The sequence below is a fragment of the Schistosoma haematobium genome, chromosome 2 (genome assembly GCF_000699445.3).
Source record: "Schistosoma haematobium chromosome 2, whole genome shotgun sequence".
Classification (NCBI taxonomy): domain Eukaryota; kingdom Metazoa; phylum Platyhelminthes; class Trematoda; order Strigeidida; family Schistosomatidae; genus Schistosoma; species Schistosoma haematobium.
In genome coordinates this window covers 43,158,289-43,181,788 of record NC_067197.1, presented here as the reverse complement: position 1 = coordinate 43,181,788, position 23,500 = coordinate 43,158,289, and the positions used below count along the sequence as shown (strand labels likewise).

General features: G+C 38.4%; 2 protein-coding genes across 2 annotated transcripts; one reads left to right on the top strand and one right to left on the bottom strand.

Annotated features, from left to right (window-relative positions):
• The first annotated feature begins 3,930 nt into the window (after positions 1–3,930).
• LAMC1_6 (Laminin subunit gamma-1) lies at positions 3,931–7,887 on the top strand. Its single transcript, XM_051208131.1, has one exon. It carries the CDS (start codon positions 7,071–7,073, stop codon positions 7,476–7,478), a length of 408 nt encoding a protein of 135 aa, XP_051068491.1. The 5' UTR covers positions 3,931–7,070; the 3' UTR covers positions 7,479–7,887.
• A 759-nt stretch (positions 7,888–8,646) lies between these two features.
• MS3_00007027 (uncharacterized protein) lies at positions 8,647–22,703 on the bottom strand. The gene is made up of 6 exons (XM_051215287.1): positions 22,668–22,703; positions 19,473–19,638; positions 19,363–19,428; positions 19,182–19,314; positions 16,613–16,817; positions 8,647–14,474 (listed from the first exon to the last, which is right to left on the bottom strand). Exons 2-6 carry the CDS (start codon positions 19,552–19,554, stop codon positions 14,196–14,198), a joined length of 765 nt encoding a protein of 254 aa, XP_051068490.1. The 5' UTR covers positions 19,555–19,638; positions 22,668–22,703; the 3' UTR covers positions 8,647–14,195.
• Between the last annotated feature and the right edge of the window lie 797 nt (positions 22,704–23,500).

Genomic DNA, 23,500 nt, shown 5'->3' with positions numbered 1-23,500 from the left:
ACACAAACATTCTAGACAAAGATAAATATTAGTTAGCAGTGCAATCCAAGATGTGCATTTCGTCATATTTTTGAATTGTTTAGCTCGCTAATATATGCATCTCAGATTGAATGTTCATTCCAAGACTTGAACTCAGTATTTTTCACTTCAAACCTTATCACATTAACCCAGAGTATACATCAACTCCGAGATAGAGATACATTCAACTGATGAATCTCAAATAGGACGAAACATGAATTAGACTAGATTCCACTTCTAGCCACTATCTATCTTTGTTTAAAAAGTCATTATTATTATTATTACTGAGTTATTTATTGACGATAATATGAATTCATAATGACAAGTAACAAATTAATTGTAATACTCATTAGGATAATAGTTGAATAATGGGGATAGAAACAGCAACAACAACAACCGAAATAATAAAAAGAAATACATCCATTGTATTTGTATATGTTTACATGTGAGTCAAAAACTTGTCAAATGTTTAATATTTAACAAATTAAATAATAATAATAATAATAATACACATTTTTTGTCAGTTCAACACTTCAATGAACATTGAAATGATTATGAAATAAAACAAAAACCAAAAAAAAGAAAAGAAAAAAGAGAGAAAAGAGAAAAAGAGAAAAAAGAAAGAAAAGAAATGAATTCAACAAAAAGGAGATAAATGCAGATGATATGCTAAAAAAAAACTTTTCTAAAAAAAAAGGAGAATAAAAAAAGGAAGACAAATAGGACTGGATAAATTAATGAATGAATGAGAACGTGAGGGTTTCTGATGTTTCTGTGTTTTTGTTTTCTTTTAAAGAATATCGAATAAATATGAGTTTGGATGATTGGTTGTTTATTTGGTTGGATGTTGTTGTTTTGTCAAGAAAAAGAAAAACAACTTAACACGCTTGAAATGAAAAATAAAATACAAAGAAATTTTTCCACACAACAATAACAATAACAAAAGTAATAATAATCATTAGTATATTAAGCCAAAAATAAAACCACATGAAAGATTACTGCTAATATGGTTTCCAATTATGAGATTATTGACAATTGTTATTAAACAATACTACTAATCATAGTAGTAGTAGTAGTAGTAGTAGTAGTAGTAGTAGTAGTAGTAGCAGTAGTAGTAGTAGTAGTAGTAGTAGTAGTAGTAGTAGTAGCAGTAGTAGTAGTAGTAGTAGTAGTAGTAGTAGCAGCAGCAGCAGCAGCAGCAGCAGCAGCAGCAGCAGCAGCAGCAGCAGCAGCAGCAGCAGCAGCAGCAGCAGCAGCAGTAGAGCAGCAGCAGCAGCAGCAGCAGCAGCAGCAGCAGCAGCAGCAGCAGCAGCAGCAGCAGCAGCAGCAGCAGCAGCAGCAGCAGCAGCAGCAGCAGCAGCAGCAGCAGCAGCAGCAGCAGCAGCAGCAGCAGCAGCAGCAGCAGCAGCAGCAGCAGCAGCAGCAGCAGCAGCAGCAGCAGCAGCAGCAGCAGCAGCAGCAGCAGCAGCAGCAGCAGCAGCAGCAGCAGCAGCAGCAGCAGCAGCAGCAGCAGCAGCAGCAGCAGCAGCAGCAGCAGCAGCAGCAGCAGCAAGCAGCAGCAGCAGAGAGCAGCAGCAGCAGCAGCAGCAGCAGCAGCAGCAGCAGCAGCAGCAGCAGCAGCAGCAGCAGCAGCAGCAGCAGCAGCAGCAGCAGCAGCAGCAGCAGCAGCAGCAGCAGCAGCAGCAGCAGCAGCAGCAGCAGCAGCAGCAGCAGCAGCAGCAGCAGCAGCAGCAGCAGCAGCAGCAGCAGCAGCAGCAGCAGCAGCAGCAGCAGCAGCAGCAGCAGCAGCAGCAGCAGCAGCAGCAGCAGCAGCAGCAGCAGCAGCAGCAGCAGCAGCAGCAGCAGCAGCAGCAGCAGCAGCAGCAGCAGCAGCAGCAGCAGCAGCAGCAGCAGCAGCAGCAGCAGCAGCAGCAGCAGCAGCAGCAGCAGCAGCAGCAGCAGCAGCAGCAGCAGCAGCAGCAGCAGCAGCAGCAGCAGCAGCAGCAGCAGCAGCAGCAGCAGCAGCAGCAGCAGCAGCAGCAGCAGCAGCAGCAGCAGCAGCAGCAGCAGCAGCAGCAGCAGCAGCAGCAGCAGCAGCAGCAGCAGCAGCAGCAGCAGCAGCAGCAGCAGCAGCAGCAGCAGCAGCAGCAGCAGCAGCAGCAGCAGCAGCAGCAGCAGCAGCAGCAGCAGCAGCAGCAGCAGCAGCAGCAGCAGCAGCAGCAGCAGCAGCAGCAGCAGCAGCAGCAGCAGCAGCAGCAGCAGCAGCAGCAGCAGCAGCAGCAGCAGCAGCAGCAGCAGCAGCAGCAGCAGCAGCAGCAGCAGCAGCAGCAGCAGCAGCAGCAGCAGCAGCAGCAGCAGCAGCAGCAGCAGCAGCAGCAGCAGCAGCAGCAGCAGCAGCAGCAGCAGCAGCAGCAGCAGCAGCAGCAGCAGCAGCAGCAGCAGCAGCAGCAGCAGCAGCAGCAGCAGCAGCAGCAGCAGCAGCAGCAGCAGCAGCAGCAGCAGCAGCAGCAGCAGCAGCAGCAGCAGCAGCAGCAGCAGCAGCAGCAGCAGCAGCAGCAGCAGCAGCAGCAGCAGCAGCAGCAGCAGCAGCAGCAGCAGCAGCAGCAGCAGCAGCAGCAGCAGCAGCAGCAGCAGCAGCAGCAGCAGCAGCAGCAGCAGCAGCAGCAGCAGCAGCAGCAGCAGCAGCAGCAGCAGCAGCAGCAGCAGCAGCAGCAGCAGCAGCAGCAGCAGCAGCAGCAGCAGCAGCAGCAGCAGCAGCAGCAGCAGCAGCAGCAGCAGCAGCAGCAGCAGCAGCAGCAGCAGCAGCAGCAGCAGCAGCAGCAGCAGCAGCAGCAGCAGCAGCAGCAGCAGCAGCAGCAGCAGCAGCAGCAGCAGCAGCAGCAGCAGCAGCAGCAGCAGCAGCAGCAGCAGCAGCAGCAGCAGCAGCAGCAGCAGCAGCAGCAGCAGCAGCAGCAGCAGCAGCAGCAGCAGCAGCAGCAGCAGCAGCAGCAGCAGCAGCAGCAGCAGCAGCAGCAGCAGCAGCAGCAGCAGCAGCAGCAGCAGCAGCAGCAGCAGCAGCAGCAGCAGCAGCAGCAGCAGCAGCAGCAGCAGCAGCAGCAGCAGCAGCAGCAGCAGCAGCAGCAGCAGCAGCAGCAGCAGCAGCAGCAGCAGCAGCAGCAGCAGCAGCAGCAGCAGCAGCAGCAGCAGCAGCAGCAGCAGCAGCAGCAGCAGCAGCAGCAGCAGCAGCAGCAGCAGCAGCAGCAGCAGCAGCAGCAGCAGCAGCAGCAGCAGCAGCAGCAGCAGCAGCAGCAGCAGCAGCAGCAGCAGCAGCAGCAGCAGCAGCAGCAGCAGCAGCAGCAGCAGCAGCAGCAGCAGCAGCAGCAGCAGCAGCAGCAGCAGCAGCAGCAGCAGCAGCAGCAGCAGCAGCAGCAGCAGCAGCAGCAGCAGCAGCAGCAGCAGCAGCAGCAGCAGCAGCAGCAGCAGCAGCAGCAGCAGCAGCAGCAGCAGCAGCAGCAGCAGCAGCAGCAGCAGCAGCAGCAGCAGCAGCAGCAGCAGCAGCAGCAGCAGCAGCAGCAGCAGCAGCAGCAGCAGCAGCAGCAGCAGCAGCAGCAGCAGCAGCAGCAGCAGCAGCAGCAGCAGCAGCAGCAGCAGCAGCAGCAGCAGCAGCAGCAGCAGCAGCAGCAGCAGCAGCAGCAGCAGCAGCAGCAGCAGCAGCAGCAGCAGTAGCAGCAGCAGCAGCAGCAGCAGCAGCAGCAGCAGCAGCAGCAGTAGTAGCAGCAGCAGCAGCAGCAGCAGCAGCAGCAGCAGCAGAAGTAGCAGCAGCAGCAGCAGCAGCAGCAGCAGCAGCAGCAGCAGCAGCAGCAGCAGCAGCAGCAGCAGCAGCAGCAGCAGCAGCAGCAGCAGCAGCAGCAGCAGCAGCAGCAGTAGCAGCAGCAGTAGTAGTAGTAGTAGCAGTAGTAGTAGTAGTAGTAGTAGTAGTAGTAGTAGTAGTAGTAGTAGTAGTAGTAGTAGTAGTAGTAGTAGTAGTAGTAGTAGTAGTAGTAGTAGTAGTAGTAGTAGTAGTAGTAGTAGTAGTAGTAGTAGTGTATTATATTCCCATCAGATATCTAGACTGTTTATCGATATTTCCTAATGATTCACATGTTCATCAACTGGAACAAGAGAAGTCAACCCTTTTCTTTCTTGTCTTTAGATTATTCATACATAAAGCTATAAATATATACATATATTGAGTATCATATGAATTGTGGAATAAACAGACAGACAAGCTCATATAGATAAACATTGAATTATTCACATCATGTTGCGGTGGTGGTTGTTGTTGGTTGATTGATTACAGTTTTCAAAAGGAAATTTCTTTTTTGTTTCTTCATCTGCGGTGGTATGTCACAAAAAAATTTTTTGCTTTTATTGATAAATTACTTCCTTTTTTTTCAATGATTAGGAATGTTGCTTATTTCCTCTAACCACTTACTCTACATCAACCATAATTTTGTTTATTTATTCATTCATTTGAACATATAAACATTGATACAAGCAGACATCCAATGTATATGCGCCACACAACTCACTTGAGTTGTGTAAGCGCTGGGATATTGCCCCGGTGCCCAAACTGAAAGAGTTGATTTTCTTAGGGGCCTTCAACCTATAAGTCTGATCCACAAGGAAGTGGAGCAACGTCAGGAGATGAAGTTCCATGGTAGCCGGTGACTAACGATTGGTTCAGACGCCATTCGTTCCCTCAGGATCCTGGGGTCCATATACACCATTGATAAGGAATGAGAGATTTCCAACTCCCCTATTTCTACCCTCCATATCTATCAACCCGCATGGGAATTCGCTTTTCGTCTTCTCAATTTTGTAAACAACAGTAATGCCGTGAGAACACAGTGAGTATGCACGTAGTCATGTGAGAGCATTTGGAGAGGAACAGTTAACTCTCCCCACTTTCAGTCATACCAGGGCATTTATGATTATTTTAGCTCCAATATAATTTATTATATGAATGAGAATTTCTAGATGAACAGATTACCGATTTCCAATTAATAAACGTTGAAGTTATGCAAGTTCGGTAAATGTTAATGATTAGAAATTGCCAAATGAAGACTTCAAGATGATATGGTTGTTAATGTTATATGATCATCGGTTTTAGTAATATAATTAATATTAAGTTTATCCAAAGTAGTAGAAACTATTGTAGTGTCTGCTACTTATATCAGTCGACAGACACAAGTAGTATGTAACATCAATCAGAAGTGGAAACCCTGGTAGCAGAAGGCTATGAAGGTCAACTTAAAGAAAACAGAAGTGAAATTAGAAAACAATTATGAACTGGAAGAATTGTACAGTATGTGAAAGAAAAATGATGAAAATTTGCAAATGAAGTATTCAATGTATGGTTCTCATAATTACCAAGAGTCCTAGGTTCGAGTCCGCATACTGGGTTATAGATGCACACTGATTAGGTATCACATGCTAGGAAGAAATGACCGTCCAATGCTTACAGGTTTTCTATAGTGATCTAACTTAGATTGACTCATGAGTTCACCTATTAAATACATTCATTTGTCCCTACCTGTGATGTTATTCATATCATATTTATCTAGTTCATAGTGCTATTTCCTTTTCCCGGTTAAAGTTACATAACATCTACAGTTGAAGGTTAGTCGACATTGTATTTCATACTGTTTGTTGTTTGAGGGTTGATGTGAATCAACAGCTTATTCTGATAATAGATTTCTTACTAGTTCACACTCAACCGTTGGTGATATCTTTATTTACAGGATCATTCATAACTAATTGTTTAACTCATAGTTCGAATAATGAATTGAATAGTTTTTTGAAACTGAGTAGTATGTTTTCATCTATTTTACATTCCATATACTACTTAAATGTATTTAAGTATAAGTACAGTTTACACATACTAATTTTGTTCGTATGTTCAGTTAATTTTAATTGCTAAATGTATAAGTATGAAAGATTATTTATCATGTTGTAGTGTGATGTGTATTACTGATATCGATAGATATAAGTAGTATAGATCATTAATCGAAAATGAAATGCCTAGTACCAGAACAATAGGAAAATCAGAGAAAGGATAACGAGACCAAAGAATGATTGATGTGTAAACGAAAGAACAATCAGATCTGAGGCGATTGATTGACACTTTACAAATGAAGAATTTACTGTATGGTTCTCAGATTATACTAAGAGATTCTATAATACTGTGTTCAAATACCTTTGATTGTCCTCACTTGTTTGTTCTCGTTTACTACAATATTAACAAATGTATAATTATCAGAAGGGGTTTGTGGAGATTTAAGAAATTCCACAGATTGAAATCATGCGTCATTTGAAGCTGGACCACCATGGAAAACCTAGAGACACTAGACGGACGTTTCGTCCTAGTATGGGACTCCTCAGCAGTGAGCGTCCACGATCGTGCACCCCGCGAGACTCGAACCCAGGACCTATCAGTATCTGCTCAGAGGTCTAGTTGGTTAAGCACCTGGCGCGAGACTGATAGGTCTGTGGTTGGAATCCCGCGGAGTGCGGGATCGTGGATGCGCACTGCTGAGGAGTTCCATCCTAGGACGGGACGGCCTTCCACAATTTCCATGGTGGTCTAGCTTCAATTGATTCATGATTTCAATCTGTGAAATTGTATAATTCACAAATGTGAATTAACTTTATCAAGGTACAAGTGAATCAGTCTTATTATTGTTACTGTATTGGATTCACTCGTTTGATTCATTCTCTAAATGAAAGATTATACTTGATTAAGATTATAGTTGACTAGTTATAATTCTAAAATATGATTCTGAATAGTAGATATTTGAGCAGTAACAACAACATAGTACGATCTGATTAGCTCTCATAGAGAAATTATGATTTACTTTAGTAAAAGAATAGGTTACTAAGTTTAGTTTCTGAATGAATATTAATGAACAGCAATAAGTATAAAATTGAGAACATATAGTGTGATGTGTGCTACTGATGTCGATAGATATAAGTAATATGGATCATCGATCGAAAGTGAAATACCTGGTAGCAGAAGGTTGAGAAGATCTAAGAGAAGAGAACGAGAACAGAGAATGTTTGTTGTGGAAATGAAAGAACAATCAAGTCTAAGACAATTGATGGATATTTTGCAAATGAAATATTTACTGTATGATTCTCAGACTATTGTAATCATTTTCCATTGTACATTGAATATATTATACACAAGTATATTATCATTATTAACCTCAGTAGCAGTAGGTCTCAACATACACATACGGAAAAGCAAGATTCTTCCATACAACACAACATGCATCAATCGAATCACACTTAAAGGGGAAGCTTTGGAAGATGAAAAAGTCTTTACATATCTGAGTAGCATCAATGATGAACATGGTGGATCTGATACTGGTGTAAAGGTGCGGATCGTCAAAGCAAGAGCAGTATATTTACAACTGAAGTACATCTGGAACTCAAAACAACTGTCTACGATGATTGAGTGACATCTTACAATTGAAGTATTGACTATATTTGATTCTCAAATGTTACTAAGTTGTTCTGTAAGTTTGGTGTTGAAATACATTCGATTGTCTTCAATTTTTTTCTCGTTTACTACAAATCGCATTTAAACAAAATTTATGAAATGAAGTTAAGAGTTTGACAGTGACCTGCCTAATTAGAAACCTTACATTAAATTGACTTTTCATTAAAATGTTTTTTTAGAGGGAAAATATAAATAAGAAGTAATTCGTTTGTATATCATCATCATCATCTTCATCACGCAAATCATCATCATCCAACTTGACATCATCATCATCTAAGTCATTCAAATCGTCATCATCATCTAAATCATCATCAACATCATCATCATCTCAATCATCCGAATCGTCGTCATCATTATCATCTAAGTCATCCAAATCATCATCATCATCTAAATCGTCCAAATCATCATCCAATTCGTCATCATCATCATCTAAATCGTCCAAATCATCATCATCATCTAAATCGTCCAAATCATCATCTAAGTCATCCAAATCATCATCATCATCATCTAAGTCATCCAAATCATCATCATCATCTAAATCGTCCAAATCATCATCATCATCTAAATCGTCCAAATCATCATCTAAGTCATCCAAATCATGATCATCATCATCTAAATCGTCCAAATCATCATCATCTAAATCGTCCAAATCATCATCATCATCTAAATCGTCCAAATCATCATCCAATTCGTCATCATCATCTACATTACTCAAAACAACTTGAAATAATCATCAAATAAGGTTTTGTTTTGTTTTCATTTGCTTATCATCAAACTAATTAATGAAGACATAAAGAAAATGTAAAAAAAGAAAAGTAGATAAAAATAAATTGAAATAAGAGAAAAACAAATTTGATAAATAAATTCAATCAATTTCAAGACCTATTTAATTAATTAATTCATTGATAAACAATAATCAAGTCGATCATTCATATATAATCAGAAATTATTGATTGATTGATTGATTGGTTAACTGGTTGACTGATCGATTGATTATAAACATTATCCTTTATTATTATTATTATTATTATTATTATTATTATTCATGTCTAGTTTGTACCAATCTTTACTCCATTGATAAACACCAAAATGTCAAGTAAACAGGGAAGAATGAGAAGAAGAAGAAGGTGAATGGTAAAGGACATCAACTCGAAATGATGAATATATAATACTAATAATAATAATAATAATAAATGAAGACAATAAAATAAAAATAAGTAATAACTACTGAATTAAGAAAATAGTACGTGCATAGATTTAGTCAAAAATAATTATGCTATACTTGATGACAATATCGATTGTTAAGTGGGATAAATAAATATGGTTACCCTTGTCACTACTCTCTCTCTCTCCTACACACACACACTCACTTTCTCTTTGTTCGAGGCATTAATATAACATTAAACGTAGTTTTACAAAGGAATATCTAAATAAAAACGAATATCGTTACAGTAAATGATGAATAAAATAGATTTATGTAATGTCTTTGCTGTAAGTGGATAGGAGATACATTGAGGAAAGCACCCAATTGAGTCACAAGGCAAGCCCTCACCTGGAATCCCCAAGGCCAAAGGACACATTACAGCGAGAAATCGAGACAGATATGAAAAGAATGAACAGCAATTGAATAGAACTAGGAAGGAAGGCACATGACAGAGTGGGTTAGAGAATGCTGGTCGGTGACCTATGCTCCATTGGAAGTAACAGCCGTAAGTAAGTAAGCAAGTAATAAAATGTCTTACCCAATTACATTTGATATTTAGTGATCTAAAAGTATCGTAGATTTCAATTCCAAGATGGAAAAACATTGATTTTTTTTATATTGTTCACTAGCCTTATAATTAGAAGATTGAATAGTGACCAATATCATTTTTGTCTAGTTCACAATTCGAATTGAATTCTATGGATCACTTTTTATAGGATGTCAGTTCAGGCTTAAATCGCTCAATGGTAATACCTCAGATATTAGAACTTGATGAACCCCGTTTAAATATATTACAGGATATCGGTTCTCCCAGATTCTAGATACTTCTTTATGATCAATGCTAACTAGCACGAAATGACCAATTATAGTTTCTTACCGAGTATCTTTTCTCTTTTGTATGGAAACTAAATCTTAATTAATTCATTTGTATTGGTTGTTTTAATTTTCCCATTAATGTATAAGACTGCAATTGATCAGTCTCTTATTAACATGTGTATTCTGTGAGGATAGCCTCAAGTCACAAACATTACAAGCAAAGATTTGTGATAACTAGCAGTGTAATTCAGGGCGCATGTTTCGTTCTACTTGAGACTCATCATTTGGATATTCACTCTGGAATGCAGGTACATATAGGTGACGAGTCCGAAATGGGACGAAATAGGTGTCCTCAATTCCACTGCTAGCCATTATCCATCTTTGCCTACAAGACTTAGTTAAATATATCAAAACAAATGATAGTCATGTTTTTGTAAAATGTTGATTAAATAGACAATAACAATCTAAGTTCCTGTATAAGTGTTAAGAGGTCCAATTCTTTAACTTGTAACGATCATATTCTGAACACAAATCTTTAAAGAACTAACTATACACTTGAATGTTTTAAAGTTCCATATATTCAAACTATTTTACTTGTCATCATCCTATTTCAATGTATTCCACGGTTCGTTATAATTGAAAATTGATACTGAGTTGTTGTTTTCTGATTGGATTTTTAATTTTATTAGATGGTTGAAGAAGCCAATAAGTAGAAATGTCTTGGTCTTAGAAGATCCTAAGAAACTTATATGGTTTATTTAAACTATACGTTATTGAGAAACGGTAGAGATTCTCTTTATATGATCATTGTTTTTATAATATACCCAGATTAAAAATGTAGTTCTTCCAAGGTTGAAATCGGAGTTGATAATTTAATGCTGAGATGTATACTACTTATCAGTAGTTTATTTCTTTCAGACATTTTATTACAATATAATCAGCTTTTTGTAACTGGATATAGCTCAAGTTCAATGTGGCGAGACTATAATTTATGGACAAATGAATCAGATTTAGGATAACAGGTCTTAGATTTTGACTCGAAATTCATTCACCCATTTGGCTAAATAGCATCTTGACATTTTAGCTGATGTCAGTTCGTGATAAAAAAAACTGTAGATCGAATTCCTAACCCTAACCATCAACTGTGAATCATAATCCATATCCTCCAAACTGCTTTATAACCCTTATTTAGTCATAGTAAGTAAATAGACACACTCACTGTCACTTTAGCGTTGCTCAAAGGTCGTTTATAAATAATAGTTTCACCCTCAATGTCAAGAACAAATAGTTTAAGACATATCATAGAATGGAAAAGGGATAAATAATTTTTTGAAAAATTAGAATGTATTATTGAGATACAACATTTGAAGGTCAATGGGAGATTCTTCTAATGACAAAAAGATGTATGTAATTAGATAGGTCGAACGATGAAAAAAAACTACAATCGAGTAAGAATAGAGAAAATATGAGTTTTAGGGGGAAATACAATGAAATAAATGATGTCTCATGATATATAGTACCTTGAATTCTATGTTAACCAAATGACATAGGTGTGAATCGCGTGGCAGTACCATAATACAATGGTTATAATGACATTATAGTGTAAAAAGATCACAACAATAATTGTTATTATTTATTTATTCCAACACAGAAATATTGGTACAAAGGGGCACCGAATACATATGTGCCACACAAGTCACTTGATTTGTGTGTTGACTGTGATAGAACCCTGGTGCCCAGACCGAAGCAGGTGGTTTTCTTAGGGGGCCACACCTGGAGACTTCGACCTAAAGGTCTGACCCACAAGGCACTGGAGCAACATTAGGAGATGCAGTCCCATTGTAGCCGGTGACAAACAACTTGTTCATACGCCATTTGTTTCCTCAGGATACTGGAGCCTATGTGCATCATTGGTTTGGAATTAGGGCCTTTATCCACCCTAGGTGGACTTACTGTGTCCACCAACCCGGTTAAAGCGCCAGACATCCGCTTTCCATCCTCGCAATTTCGTAAACAACGGTAATGCCGCAATAATGCAGTGAATAGGACTTCCCTGTCAGTAGCTGTTGCACGTGGACATATGAGAGCATTCGAGAGGGAGAGCTGGATTTACCCACCCTCAGCCGTATCGGGACTCAGTAGCTAAGTGGATAACGTGATGGTGTTTGAAGCGAATGGTACTGGGTTCGAGTCCCGTAGTGAGTATCAACTCTGAGATACAGGTAGATCCAACTGACGAGTCCCGAAACAGGATGAAACGCTTGTCCTTGATTCCACTGCCAGCCACTATCTATCTTTGCTTATCAACTATTTTAATTTTTATTGATCACTTAAGGTACTCGGTATACCATAGTTTTATCTACACAAAAAACCATTGAACAATGAGTTACATGAACAACAAGACAGAAATCAATTGTGCTAGAAAGAAATAATTTGAAGTTACATTATGATCAGATAATAAGTGAGAGCATCTATTTTATATCCAGTTTTTTAATGTTTCCTTCTTCATTGAAATCAGATTCTAGTTTGAAAGCCCAACATTTACATACATGAAAATGTAAGCTATCGGTGGTGTCTATATTCAATTGTCTTTACTGGAATCATCATGCTACTCGAATAGACTGAATAATTCATATCCAAACACCCCCTCCCCTATGTGATAACTTTTTTCCTAAAAACCATTAGTAACGTGGATAAGAAAATGCCAAGTATACTATGTTTGACACCATGTGATGTTGTGGATGCGTACTAGTGAGGAATCCTATACCAAGAAGTAGCGCTTCAGTCCTTCTTGGTTTTTTAAGATTTATTTAACTGAAATCTGTTCGTAGTACACAACTACATAATTCGACAATCCCTACAAACTGTTCATGAACAGTGCACATTGTATTTGTGATTAGATTTTACCGATAGTCAAACTGTTGTCACATCAATACTCTCAAATGTGAATGTCCAGGACAATTTGATATGTACATTAGTAAAGGTAAAATGAGCTGGTTGCCACTCAAGAAACCATGTATACATGAATGTAATCAATTTTCCATGGTGATCTAGCTTCAACTGACTCATGATCTCAACTATTGTAATACTTATTATTTGAAAGCTAAAGATATTTTCTAGCTTCAAGTACATAATATCTTGCCCTTGATTCTGTATTTGATTTTGGATGTTTATTGTCCAGTTATTCCAAAATGACATGAAATAACTGTTTCCATATATATATACAGTTTAATCCAGAATAGAAAGAATCATCTACCTTATGACGTGTAAAAAAAGGTACATGAATATAAGATAATTATCTGTAAAAGGTTGAGGAGATTGTTGACTTTTAATTTGATATCATGAACCGATTCATGTTAGAGAACCATTGGAATCATGGAAGCACTAGATGGTCGTTTCATCCTAGTGAGTGGCTCCTCAGCAATGAGCATCAACGAACCCGCACACGGGAATCGAAGCCAGGACCTTTGGTTTGGCGTACGAACGCTTAACTTCTAGACCACTAAGTTTGCTGGCAGCTGATAATGTTAATCTTTTACTTCATCCAATCCATGATATTAGACTGTTGAGAAGTTCCATACTAAAACGAAACAGCTGTCCAGTGCTTCCAGGTTTTCAATAGTGATCTAACATTGATCTATTCATGATATCAATTTTAATAATTTATCCGGCAGACACATAGTTTGATTTCATTTAAAAAGTATTAAATTGAGTTGATAAAACTAAAAGTAATCTGTAATTACGGTATCAGTAATATTTTTAGTTGACATTATGAACGAACTTATTCGATACATCGAAGTAAAACTGCAAACACTAGTCATTTAAGAATTAGTAAAAGTATAATTATTATAGTTATAAGTAAGTATAAGAAGTAATCGGTAAGATTACGGTTTGAAGATGTTATTCAAGGAGTATAATCCAAAGAAATAAATTTAGAAAGAGAAAAAAATGGGGACATGAAAAATTCAGAAGATTAGAATCTGGAAGATCACAAAGAGTGGATGCACCTGCGCCATTGCAAAAGATTTTGAGCCATGTCATTCAAGGTCTCTAATCATCGGTTGCTATCGTCTCGTGGATCCCAACCCGTTAGTCCACACCTACCAACATGGCTCAGTCCACTTTTTAGTGACTTCATGGATTTGTGTCATGTTATGGTCTGGTCGCCCCTAGCTTTCTTCCAACCTACTCCTACACCATAAAACATCACACGTCGGGGCAGTTGGTGGTTGGGCATACATAACACATGTCCCAGCCATCTCAACTGATGAAGTTTCACTACTTCATCAATTGATTTGCCATCCTTACCTAGTACCTGTTTCCTAAATACACAAAGCTATCAAGTTAGAAAAAAATCACCGATCAACTACAGTCCTGAATACTAACCGAGAAATACAAATCCTTAGAAAAATTAATAAGATTATCATTATTATTAAAACTAATTATAAAAATCCACATGTATATTGATCATGAATTCACATAGTAACTAAAATGAATAAATGAATTAGCAACCAATTTAACAAGTTATGGGAACCAATATAAAAAAATAAATAAATAAAGAACAAGTTGAAACAATACATGGAATAATGTGTTCGTATTTCAAATCCATATACAAAAGAATAACGATAACATAGTAACAATAAAAAGAACACAGAACTAATTCACTTTAACTTCTCGTGTTGAATATTGTTGTTGGTGGTGGTGGTGGTGGTCAATTTTAGAAACAGATGATACATTCCAATAATAGACTAATTGACCCATTAATATGTAATTACATAGACTAGCTAATATACATGATATAATCATTAGATTATCACCAGTTTCTTGAATTGATGTAAATATACGTGCAGTTGAACCTAAAGCAAATAGGAACAATGTAATAGCTGATAATTGACCTGTACTCCCATTACAATAATTTGTCCATATTTGAGCAATCTGGAAAAAAAACAGAAAATTATAACGACTCTGAAAATTTTAATAGTTGAGATCATGAGTCAAATGAAGCTAGACTATCATGAGAAACCTAGAAGCACTGGACGGTCGTTTCGTCTTACTGTGGGACTCTCCTCAGCAGTGCCAATATTATTTTAGCAATGAATGCACGAATAAATGTTGCCAGGACTGATAGGTCCTGGGTTCGAACCTCGCGAGGAAGGATCGTAGATGCACACTTCTGAGGAGTCCCACAGTAGTAAGAAACGGTTGTTTAGTGCTTCCAGGTTTTCCATGGTGGTCTAGCTTTAAATGACTCATGACCTCAACTATTAAACTCACTATAATATCCACAAAACTCTGACAAATGTTTAGAATTTTATCGATAAAACAAAAAGGCGCGTAAGTATATTCTAACAAACACATACACATACACACGTAAAAAGATTCAGATTGTCAAACTTTGAGAAGATTGGATGATTAGCCCAAGTTTTGTGGATTTGATGCTTATCATCAAGATATGTTTACAAACGAAAGTGAATGAACACTCGCCAGGATCCTCACACTAGTTCTACTACCATTAGCAAGGTCATATGCCAACATGGTTAGTTTTATTATCCCACAGAATTCTGTTCTAAATTTATCTTTACCAACGTTTGAACTACGTGAGAAAAGTATTTCCACTTTCGGGATCATAGATGAATTCTGTAACCAAAACGACGCGTGGAAGACTCGACTGTTGGTACGTAAGGTGGGAAGCAATGAACATGCACGTTATACTGACCATATATTGCCAAAGTTACCTCGAGAGTTCAGTTTCGAGGAGACGGTAATTCAATTGTCAGAGATATTCGGTGAGTCATCCTCATTGTTTAGTATTCGATATCGGTGTCTAAATTTGGTGAAACGCGAAGCCGATGAATATGGTGTTCTAGTAGACATCGTCAACAGAGAATGTGAACGGTTCAAGTTACGCTCGTTGACAGAAGACCAATTTAAATGCTTAATATTCATCAAAGCTCTTCAGTCACCATAAGATGCTGAGATCAGAACTAGACTTTTGGCTCGACTGGATCAAGACTCAAACGTCACACTCAGAACATTGACAGACGAGTGTAAGCGGCTACAAAGCATCAGACACAACGAGTTGATTGAACAGGCAAATCCTAATTTAACCTGCAGTAGTGTCAATGCTATCACTAGGTTGAAAGTTCAGAAGCCAATAACAACTCGTAACAAACCACCGACTGCATGTTGGTTATGTGGTGATTGGCATTATGTACGATTCCGTCCATTTAAGAAGCATAAATGTCAGATGTGCAACAAACGTGAACATAAAGAAGGTCAATGTCCACCGAATCGTACGCCTCATCCCAAGAAGTAGCGTAAACTTCCTCGAAACACCAGATCCTACGAATCTGCTCAAAGGGGAGGTGTTAGCGGGACATAGATTGGATTAAATCATGCTCAATGCACGCTTGCGTTGACGCATGCTGATTGGTTAATTCTTACCCAATCAGAGTTAGTCAATACCTAGTGAACACTCTGGAAATCTTCTCATGTGAAAACTATAAATATACTAACGTTTTCCCTATTGTGCTTCTACTTCCATCTAACCTTGTTATTTGGAATATAATCTTTTTTCCCGTTCAACTGTGTTCTGATTTGGGGGACTTGTCGAGTGAATTGGTGTCCGAGAATACTAAGCAATAGGAATAGCTGGGTTGTAATAAAAGAGAGAATTATAACAGAAGGATTCATCTAAGGGAGTTGGAAAACCCTCATTCCAAACCAATGGTGCACATGGGCTGGCTCCAGGATCCTGGAGGATCAAATGGCATATGAACCAATTATTGGTCACTGGTTACCATGGGACTGTATCTCCTGACCTTGCTTTATTGCCTTGTGCACCAGACCTCTAGGTCGAAAGCTCCAGGTGTGACCTTTCCTAAGAAAACCACCTGCTTCGGTTTGGGCACCTGAGCATTATCCCAGCCCTCACCTAAATCATATGACTTGTGTGGTGCATATGCATTAGGTGCCTCCTTGTACCAATGTCCATGTGTTCAAATAAAAAGAGAAAAAACAAAAATTCATAATAGGAAAATGAATATATATCCAATAATTAAATAACTAACTACCTTAGATGATAACATAATTGGGAGATTAACTGTTTGAAATAGTATCAATATTGATAATGGAAGTGTTGGAGACAAAAGAACAGCTACACATGCTATATAAGCACAAGAGAATAGGACAGCTTTAATATGTGAATATGTCCAAGTTATTGCCATAATAGCCAAGAGGAAATTTTGTATACCTAAAAAGACTCCTTCTCCATAAGCACTAAACAAATAAACAACCAATTAATACAATTCATAAATCGCATGAAAGTTAGTGTTTATTAAGGTTTTTAGACAATAGACATGGTAATATGAAAATTAATGTTATCATGTGATCAGAATTCACAAGTAGCTTGTATTTTGTTTCAATGTATTGCATTCTAAGGATTAAATTGATATTGGATCCGAGTTGATAAAGTGACAATAGACTTAGTGTATTTATAGTAGATGATTTAGTGTAAAGAAGTGATCTTAATCATGTTAATCATAGAGTGATATCTGAATATATCATCGTGGACAGATATGACAAAATTGATACCGTAGATGATGAGTGAAAATGAAGAGGTCAGAAAAAAAGACATAGTTCGTTAAGTGATGACCATATTTCAAAAGTAAACTAGAAAGATTACGCAATGGTCGTGAGCAATGGTAGGTAACGAAAACAAGAGAGACGAAAAAGACAACTGTTAGTGAGACCATCTCGGCAAAGGATGCAACTATGACTCACTCCTAGTTAGAATATTAAACAGACTGAACAGAGAGTCTTATAGAACAGTTCAATTGGTTTCCAATTACCGACTATCTCTAAGCAACTTGAACACGAAATCGACACTTAGCGAGGTTGATAAGGTTATAGACAATCTAAAACGAAGAACAATAGAGGGCTCAGATGAATTAACTCCAATCTTTAAGGATGTTGGTTCAGTTTCAGCAGCTAAGCTGAATGAAGTACTTAGCTACAGTTTAGAGGCTGTATGTAATCATTTGACCGATCTCGATTGTTGTTCGCTCCAATTTTTAAGAAAGGACCGAAATACCTCTGTAGAAACTGCAGAGGAAGCAGTTTGACTAATATATTATGTAAAATACTAGTCTCTATAATCATCAAACGTTCGGGAAGAGCAACCAAAGGAAAACTAGATTGGTTTCAGACCTCAACGTAAATGCACTAACGAAATACTTATTCTTCAAGTTTTATAAAATATGGATACTTTCAGGCGCCCGACTATGGTTGTATTTTTTGAACTTAAGGTAACGTTCAACTCTGTTGACCGAGAGGTTTCATGGAAATGTTTGTCATTGAGAGGAGTACTATTGATGTATACCAACTTCGTGTACGCTCTCTACTCAGGCATCACTGGTTGATTCGATGCTTACGGCGAACTGTTATCAGAACTTTAAACTTCAAGTGATGTTCGTCAAAGCTCCCCACTATCCCCATTTTCATTTAATTTTGTCGATGTCCTCCTAGAAATAGCTTTTTTTCACCTAACTTTGAGATCCGTTTTTTCCCCTCTAAGCGAAAAATGTTGTTTCAGAGCTGGTCTGTGTCAACACCTGAATTGATGGTAGGGAGTGACTTAGTTGAAAGTTTTGATCATTTCACTTACCTTGGGAGCTTCATAAGCCTTGGTGAGCTGGACGCTACATCTACTTACTGAAGAAAATAAACAGAATAGGTGAATTGGGGTTCGGAACTGAAAATTAGTGGTTGAAATTCGGATGCCCTAACCACTAAACGACTACTCCAAGGTCCTAAACAGTCGATGGTTTTATAGATTGATGCCACATCTGGTCACTCCTACTATTCTTCCTACTAATTCCTGCTTTAAGTAATACTGCTCGTCGATGAAGGTAGTGGCTGGGCATAGATACTATGTCTCAATCAACTTGAACGTAGGCCACAAGTGACTATGTAGCTCTTTTCAAAAATCCTAAAAATATATTTGATGTATTGGTCCTTATCTTCTCCCCTGTAAGAACAGATGCATCGAATGTATTTTCAGGATTTTCGAACGAAACTACATACTCAGTCGTGATTACTAACAGTATCTTGACATATTATTTACTCAGCTCAACTTTCAGATTCTTATTTTCTCATTAACCATTTATTGATAGAACTGTGTGAAATTTTGTACAAACGTATGATTTTTTCGAATTCTACATTCACAACAGAAGGGCTTTTTGTGCATATTATAGTAATTTCAATAGTTGAGATCATGAGTCAATTGAAGCTAGACCACCATGGAAAACCTGGAAGCACCGGACAGCCGTTTTGTCCTACTGTGGGACTCCTCAATGGCAGTGCGCATCCACGAATCCGCCTCGCGAGACTCCAACCTAGGACCTATCAGTCTCGCGCGCGAACGCTTAACCTCTAGACCACTAAGCCGGCATCCAACGGTGTTAATATCTAACTTCAACTAATCCACGAGATTGAGCGGTACATCCACCATTGTCATCAGTGAGTTACTCTCTCACAACAGACCCGGTTGAACACTACATTGTTCGAACTAGTCAATAAATATGAATAATATACATTCAGTGAAATTTTATATAAAGAAAAATAACTGTTATATTTATTTACCTGAAAGGGAATCCATTAGCGAATGAGTAAGCGCTTACAGATGTTAAAGAGATCATTTCAAGTAAAATTGAAAGTATACTCAAACCAAATGAATTTTTACATTTTGCAACTTTTATTACTTGTGGAATTTTAACTTTTCATAAACTACAATTACTGACTACAAGGAATTGAAACTACTTACCAAGTGAAGAGCCAATAACTATTCCATATCCTAATAATTTACTAATAGTTGCTTTAAAACATGGACCTAAACAAAATAGTAAATTAATTGGGTTTTTTTCGAAAGATTACCATCAAATAAATCTCCTTCTTTTGTAAACTTATAAAAGCATTCTTTAGAGATTATAGGACTGATTAAATCTTCTAAAGCCATACTTTAAATGTAATAAAATAATTGAGGAGATAGTTTGGCAAACTCTTTCAATCGATTTGTGTTTATATGGAAAGTTAGAGAGAACTAAAAGAAAATAAGGAAAAGAACAATCAGTTGAATAAACATTTTAAACCAAGTAAAAATGTAACAGCCATTCTAGATCTGTTGTTTCTGAACAATTTAGGGATTTATAGAATGAAATAACAAAATATTTTCATTGAAGTAATACATATCTTCACTTGGTGTCGTTTTACTTGTATCTGCCCATTGTTATTTAGGACTGCGATTGATGTCTCATGTTGGCATATGTGCATCCTGTGTTGACTGCCTTGATGTAGCCTCAAGTCACAAACGTTTTAAGCAAGGATGATGGATAGTGGCCATCAGTGGAATTAAGGATGCGTGTTTTGTCCTATTTGGGACTCGTCAGCTGGATGTACCTGCATCCGAGAGTTGATGTTCACTCTGGGACTCGAACCCAGTACCATTAGCTTCAAACGCCATCATGTTATCCACTTAGCTACACATCTTGTTCTCTTCTTGGAAAGATCCTTCTGCACACTATTTCCATCGGCTATTGTTTACATGTTCTAAAAGAACCACCCCGTATAATCAAATTTTCATTAGAAATATTAACCCTTCTTTGTAACTTTCAGTCAATGCAATCAGGATGCTTTGTATGTTTAACGCTTTTATTTCAGGTAAATCAAATAGATATATGACGTAGTCGTAAGTTTACGGATACTATGAAAACCGATTTTAGGGTGTTAGCATACAAATTTTGACTGGTATTTTAGGTGGTCAGATACTACCGTTTAGTTCGGTAATCTAACTGCTTCATAAAACTGTATACCAGACATACTATATTCAAATTTTAAAAATAGTGTGCATTCAGTTAAGACACATGCTAAGATGTCTCGTTCATGTTAGAAAACATGAGACAAATTCCGACTTCCTATTTTAAATTACTTATATATCCTGAAGTGTCCAAATTTATGACACCAAATCTACACTTGTAATAGAAACTCTTAGCTTCTGTTAAAATGACCCAATAAGGCAATTCAGATAAGTAACAACTACCAAAAGTAAGATCAGATGATTCAGTGCCAACAAAATGGTGAGTATTTAGTATTTGCAATATTTGTGTTCTATTATATGAACTGAACATCACTATCATTGAGAGTGGAAAAGACAAATGCCAACCTCCTGAAATAGAAAAACCGACAACTAATTTCTTGCTAAACTAATCGAGTAATTGAGCATAGCCATTTGTAAGGTCACGTAGATTTGAAATAAAGAATTTCTCACTGAGGCCATGATTTGAAATATTTACCCATCAAGAATGATGACAGTTCGAAAACAGTATGTTAGTGTTGAGCTATTAAGTAAGCAATACCAGAAAATTAAATGGAATGATATGTCTACGTTCCCTCGATTCGAAACTGTACATGTCGTATCTCTCTGCATATATAATGACATACCATTAGGAGAATGGATCGTTTTCTTCTACTATTACGCTAGTCCTATTTTCCTATAGAAAGAACAAGAGTTCTGTAGTGTTGTATCTTAATATCAGTAGACAGCTTGTTATTATTAGCTTCAGATAGCGTTAATTATGTAATCTCGTTCTCTACATAATCTGAATAAATACATAGAAACACGTGACCAACCTGTAATACATAGCTGAAGTTGAGGTAAATAGTGCTACGTTTAACACATAAATTCGCTTATTTTTCAGACACACAAATGGTTTGAAAATAACCGAGAAACGTTCGTAATGGTAAGGGAATAGGGAAATGACCACTCCCACGCTGTCAGCCAGAACAATGATTACACAACCAGAGTGAAGATTTGTTGTGGCTCTTATAATTATGTTTAATAATCCTTTAAGATTTTAGATGATGGCGAAAAGGCTGATGGGTGATAACCCAAAAACACTAATCAGTACTACCAGCAAAAATGCTCTCCGGATGTGCCGATTTTATAATAGCATACGAAGTAGAAACACTTCTGTTATTTTTAATCAGGCGCACTAATATCATGATTTTTATCTCTACGTTTAACTGGACAAGATCTTGAAAAACTGAACAACACCCCAATCCAAGGTTATCTCCGTGACATGAAAGATAGGCTCATGAGAGCTACCGTAGAAGGAGTGACAATGTAAGTAACGTTCTTCAGAGGTAACTTCTTATTTCCAATTTTAGGAGCACGGTACTACTTTAGCGAACATCACTGTAAGCTGCACCTTGTGTTTTTATGTTTTAACATTAAACATACTGAAGCATAGTTTCACTACACAGACTAATTTCTATTACATTTTAGAACTCACTAGACAATACTTATGGTTCGTAGTGCGCATACATCACACATCAACTCTTTCACTTCTATGTGTTACATGGCAGTAAGTTAGACGTACGTGGGAAGTCCACATGATTTTCCATTTCGTTTACAGCAGAACCTCATTATTTATACATAATTTTATTGATAAACTACGAATTTGCCGGTTACCTTCTTAAGATTTCCTATCATAATAATCATACTTATCACTTACAGCAAGAACATGTCGGCACCTAAACGTCCTAAATATTATTGAAAACATTCGTTAAAATTTCTGCAAACAGATGTCTTCTAATACATGCATCATACCTCGAATTTGGTCAGTTGTGTCGAAAAGTTGGTTTCCTTGTGGAAGTAAAGGCTAACAGTGGATAGTTTCAAGTCTGCTTATCTACCAGAAGTTTAGGATTAGAAACAGCTACTTTTGTGATAATGTAGGTAGACTAGATGGTGTAAATCCCGAGAAATTGCTCCGCCAGGGAGACATGTAATGGAAAAGTCTCACAATTTTTTACCATGGTAGGAATCAATGAGCTACCCCCTCATCCACGCCAAAGTTTATTAGGAAATGTCGTCATCATTCCCCTCGTGTTCTGTTACACTTCCCCGCTATGTTTACTTCGGAAGGCCGCAGTTTTACCTTTATCATGAAAAAACGATGTTGAAACCTAAACACGACAATAATCTATTACATGCTAATCCAGTACTGAGCTATCCATACGAAAAGTCAAGCTAGAATTAAGCCACGAAACAGGTTACAACTGCAGACTGACCAGGTGGCTTACGTGTAACGCAAAAACCAGATAACCGCTATACAAACTACAAACTTCCTGATATCAGTCTTCAGTAGTAAGGACAGGAGGTTTATTGGCCTATATTAATCCTTACAATTTGTAGCACTGTGGAAGTTCAATCTCACTTTAAATGAATCAACAGGTGCTGATATTACGTGTTTTTGGTAGAGAATTTCAGTAATTCACTACTCAGTTTGAGAAATGTAACTCCAGACGTAAATGATATGGCCTCGGTTTCTGAAATTTTATAGAATCTTCTCCAAAATTATCAGTTCTAGATGGAAGGAAAATATAAGGCATATTAATGCTAAGATCGTCGTTCAGTATATGACAAGCCAACATTAGATCATCCCGTAATCTGAAGTAAGATAACGGTGTAGCGGTAAATAAATCCTCAAAATAAATAGCTCTGTAAGTTTTCGACATTGGATGCTGACCATATGTTTTAGTGGACTCATCTAGCTGAAGGCGCTCGGTCAGGCATCCGCACCAGATCACGTGTGGTAACGCCGTGCTCAACATCAACCGCAATCACTAGCCAGATTAGATCAGAGAATTCCGATATATTGGTCATCGCCAAATATACTCTTCCGATCTCCTCGACTCTGTCTTTTGATTTCTCTTGGTGGGAACGAAATACATAAGAAGGTGTTACTGGTAGAAGCGTTGTCAAACATTGAATACCTGTGACATCATCAACGGAAATAAGTGAAGGTGTCTCAGTCTGTCTCCATAGGATAGGTCAAAAAGACCCTTTTCCATTTTTCTCCCTCGTCGTTGGACTCGTTCTAGCATGTCCGCCTCATACTCGA

Bases quoted from the DNA above. Each gene is read 5' to 3' on its own strand.
- LAMC1_6 (XM_051208131.1), top strand. From the start codon at position 7,071: ATGTTTGTTGTGGAAATGAAAGAACAATCAAGTCTAAGACAATTGATG.
- MS3_00007027 (XM_051215287.1), bottom strand. From the start codon at position 19,554: ATGGCTTTAGAAGATTTAATCAGTCCTATAATCTCTAAAGAATGCTTT. The intron at 19,315-19,362 runs GTAAGTAGTTTC...GTTTATGAAAAG, and splicing joins AGTTATTGGCTCTTCACTTG to TTAAAATTCCACAAGTAATA. The intron at 14,475-16,612 runs GTAGTTAGTTAT...TTTTTTTTCCAG, and splicing joins CAATTATGTTATCATCTAAG to ATTGCTCAAATATGGACAAA.